This window comes from Penaeus chinensis, chromosome 7 (assembly GCF_019202785.1).
Source record: "Penaeus chinensis breed Huanghai No. 1 chromosome 7, ASM1920278v2, whole genome shotgun sequence".
Lineage (NCBI taxonomy): Eukaryota > Metazoa > Arthropoda > Malacostraca > Decapoda > Penaeidae > Penaeus > Penaeus chinensis.
Window position 1 is genome coordinate 7150768 of NC_061825.1, and position 3920 is coordinate 7154687.

Sequence of the window (3920 nt, forward strand, 5' to 3'; positions counted from 1 at the left end):
TAACCATTGGATTTATATTTATTAGATATATGTCTTTTCTGCAATACAAAAATGTACAAAGTTGAGTTTATATAATGTGTGGTCGCAAATGTGATTCCAACATTTATGAGCATTTGTCTGTTTAGTACAAGAGCTATATCCGAGACGGAAAAGGCGTTGCTTTGTTAACGATCAAGGTCTATTTACTCATACAGACCTTGTTAACGATAACCATTCCATCAACATCCTCATACCGCTTTTTATAATACTCAAAGAGTCGAACCTTGGACCCTACGTGCCAGACTTTTCATCCAGCGGAATGGAACTATTTCTAGCATTTGTCAGAGAGTGGAATCGAGTGTGACCCAGCATGTCGATGACGCCGCCGCAGTGGTGCTCGATCTCGCTAAGCATCCGCTCGCTGATCTTCTCCCGCCAGGCGCCGATTTGTTGCCGTGTATCGCGATCCGTGCCGTAGGGTTTAATGCTGTTTGTGTTCGTGTGGCGATGCAAGAACGTCCTCCAGGACACTGGTAGGGAGGTGTTGTTTTCGTTGCTAATGAACTTCCACAGTTTCGTGGCCGTTCCTGCGGTTGGAGGAGAAATGGTGGGTTATCAGGGAGCATTTCGCAGGAGAGGAGAATGCTGGAAACTTTGCTCAGAAAAAAAGATCAAAATATGTGTGTATACAGACAGACAGACAGACAGACACACACACACACACACACACACACACACACACACACACACACACACACACATTATATATATATATACACACACACATATATATATATATATATATATATATATATATATATATATATATACATATATAGGTACAGAGAACGTCCTCGAGTGTACAGAGAGTTAATGAATGATTATTAGACAGCGAATCGGAGATCCACGGCGTAGCACTAGCTTACCCCAGGGATCGCGACAAAGATCTTCGTATTTCACGGAAGTAAAACTCTCGGGGAACAGACTTCTCATGGTGCTCACCATCTCCAGGTCCTGCCAACAGATTCGGTGAAAATGTTGATGAGTATCCTTTACATCCTCAATGCAAATTCCTCCTGCATAATCCTAAATCCTATAATCTTCCTCACTATTGCAGTTTGTTGGTGATCCCCCTTCACTAACATAGTTATCTTCTAGTGAACATCAATCTCTCTGTTTTCTCTCACGCTATAGACCCATTTTCTTAAGTTAGACCTATGCTTCTGTCATATTATCTAAAGTAGCTTGTATTTCTCAGCCCCACCTGTAGGATCCGTGGACACCACATCTTGTAGTCAGCCTGGACCATGCTAAGCCGGGCGAGGGACGTGAAGGAGCCGCGGGGGTCACGCACTAGATGGACTACCTTCACGCCCCCGCCGAGGAGCACCTCCCCCGCCCACCACACACGCAACTTTATCGTCTGTTGGTCACATGGCAGGGCGCTGGTCAAACGGGCGGTTAATTTATATTTTTATTTTTTTATTTAACTCGGGTCTTGTCTCCCTCCGTGTTGACGGGGACTTGTGATGGTAACTTAGAAGGGGCATGTAAGGGAGGAAAACTCAGCATGGAAATTATGATCGCGGTATATCCTCTAAGATCAGAGGCTTTGTTTTTGTTTATATCGTTAACAGCAAAAGAACTGGGAAGCAAATTTACCTTGATAACCTTAAAGACGCTGCTTTGACATATTTCCCTCAAACACTGGTGGTAGTCACTACCCCTGTGACCTTCGCAGACTTCGTGGTTTTCCGGTTTCCAAACATTTTTCCTAGTTTTCGCCCAGGCACTCCACTCTTGGCTGAAATTGCACTCGAGCATCCGCTGGATAAGTTCTCGGCTGGCAGCTGCTGTCACGCCGGTGGGGGACTTGCTGTGAACCACGCGCCAAATGTTAATAAGATCGAAGGTAGATATTCAAGTAAGTTTATGTAGATGTAGAAAAAGGTGTGTTTGAGAATTAATTTCTTACTTGCGCATGAGATTTATTTGACGTGCTCCTTAGTCAGAAACACACACACACATAGACAAAGAAACACACACACACACACACACACACACACACACAGAGAGAGAGAGAGAGAGAGAGAGAGAGAGAGAGAGAGAGAGAGAGAGAGAGAGAGAGAGAGAGAGAGAGAGAGAGAGAGAGGGGCGGGGGAGCGGAGAGAGGAGAGGGGAGAGGAGAGAGAGGAGAGAGGAGAGAGGAAAGAGGGGGGAGGGGAGAGGGGAGAGGAGAGAGGAGAGAGGAGGGAGAGAGAGAAGAGAGGAGAATGGAGAGAGGAGAGAGAGAGAAAGAGGAGAGAAGAGAGAAGAGAGAAGAGAGAAGAAAGGAGAGATGAAAGGAGAGAGGAGAGAGGAGAGACGAGAGAGAAAAGAGGAGAGAGGGGAGAGAAGAGAGGAGAGACAGAGAGAGAGAAAGAGAGTAGGATGATGATGATGACGACAATGATGTTGAAGATGACGAGGATGATGATGATGAGGAGGAGGAGGAGGGGGAGGAGGAGGAGAATAATGGTGATGACGATGATAGTGATGCGGATGATGATGTAACGATGACAATGATGACGATGGTGATGACGATGACGATGGTGATGACGATGACGATGATGATAATGATGAGGATGATGGCAATGATGGTGATGATGACGATAGTGATGACGATGATGGTGACAGAATAACAATAATGATCACACACACACAAGCTTGACGCTTTTTTTAAGTCGTAAAATTACACCGATTTGGCGCCTACTGCTGGAGGAAGAGCTCGGGCTCGAACATGAACACGGTGCGAGGGCGCTGCGACAGGAGCTCCCCGAGGAAGGTCGAGCCACTGCGCCCGACGGAGCTCAGGAGCAGGACGTGGAAGGGCGTCGCCGTCAGCTTGGCGGGGGAGGCGCCGGCGGCGACGCCACCTGCGAGCGGGACGGCCGTCAGCACGGAACACACACACACACATATACATATATATATACACATATATGTATATATGTATACATATATGTATATATGTATACATATATATATGTGTGTGTGTGTGTGTGTGTGTGTGTGTGTGTGTGTGTGTGTCTGTGTGTGTGTGTGTGTGTGTGTGTGTGTGCGTGTGTGTGCGTACGTACACATATGTCTATGCCTATACTATTTTCTAACAATATTTTCTCAAAAAGTTATTCATAAACACTGACACTATCCAGTTAACCTTGCGTGCGGAGTGCTGTGTCGAGGCGCCTCCGTGGAGTTAGCAGTCCCGCGTTCAGATACGACATCTGCAAAAGCCCACGATGGAATCAGGTTCACAAGGAAGACGTGAATCTGTTTCTTGTACGATATGAGAATAACAATTATGAATATAACAAAGACGGAGATTAGAAGTTGCTGAAACGACCTATGTTTTGCTCTCTGGGACTATTTTCTCTCTTCTCTCTCTCTCCCTCGGTCTCTCTCTCTTTCTCTATCTCTCTCTCTCTCTCTCTCTCTCTCTCTCTCTCTCTCTCTCTCTCTCTCTCTCTTCGTCTCCCTCTCTAACTTGACTTGAAAAATGAATAACTTGGCTAAAATGAATGATATACCGCATTTCTTCAAAGATTTCCGAGTTAATTTTTTGCAATTTCACGGACTATAATACAGACTATAGTGATTTGTTAGTCTAACACACGAATCATACAAGTGTTAATCGATATGCTACCTCACATACATCTTTGCCTCACCATGGTAATATAAATCCATTCGTGATCATATCTTTCAGATTAACACTTATTAACTGTAAAAAAGGTATGAATGATAATGAATATCTTCACAATACAAGAGATGTATTTGACCGGTGTCGATTATATCTTCGTCAGAATACCCTTTGTATTATGAAGATATTCATTCTCATTCATACCTTTTCTACATTTATCAACATGAATACGGTTCACTTTAATATTTTTCACGGTAGGTTA

At 44.4% G+C, this 3920-nt stretch overlaps 1 protein-coding gene across 8 annotated transcripts in view; it reads right to left on the minus strand.

Annotated features, from left to right (window-relative positions):
* The window catches only part of LOC125027364 (carbohydrate sulfotransferase 4-like), a 6061-nt gene continuing 2141 nt past the window's right edge, over window positions 1-3920 (minus strand). For 4 of the 8 annotated variants that reach the window (XM_047616407.1, XM_047616406.1, XM_047616412.1 and 1 more), the window contains exons 3-8: window positions 3179-3245; window positions 2732-2894; window positions 1642-1855; window positions 1244-1402; window positions 906-993; window positions 1-566 (exon numbers count right to left, since the gene is read on the minus strand). In XM_047616407.1, coding sequence (XP_047472363.1) covers window positions 271-566; window positions 906-993; window positions 1244-1402; window positions 1642-1855; window positions 2732-2894; window positions 3179-3245 — 987 coding nt within the window. In that variant the 3' untranslated portion in view covers window positions 1-270. The remainder of the gene's footprint in view (window positions 567-905; window positions 994-1243; window positions 1403-1641; window positions 1856-2731; window positions 2895-3178; window positions 3246-3920) is intronic. The other 4 variants (XM_047616411.1, XM_047616413.1, XM_047616409.1 and 1 more) reach the window with 3 other exon arrangements.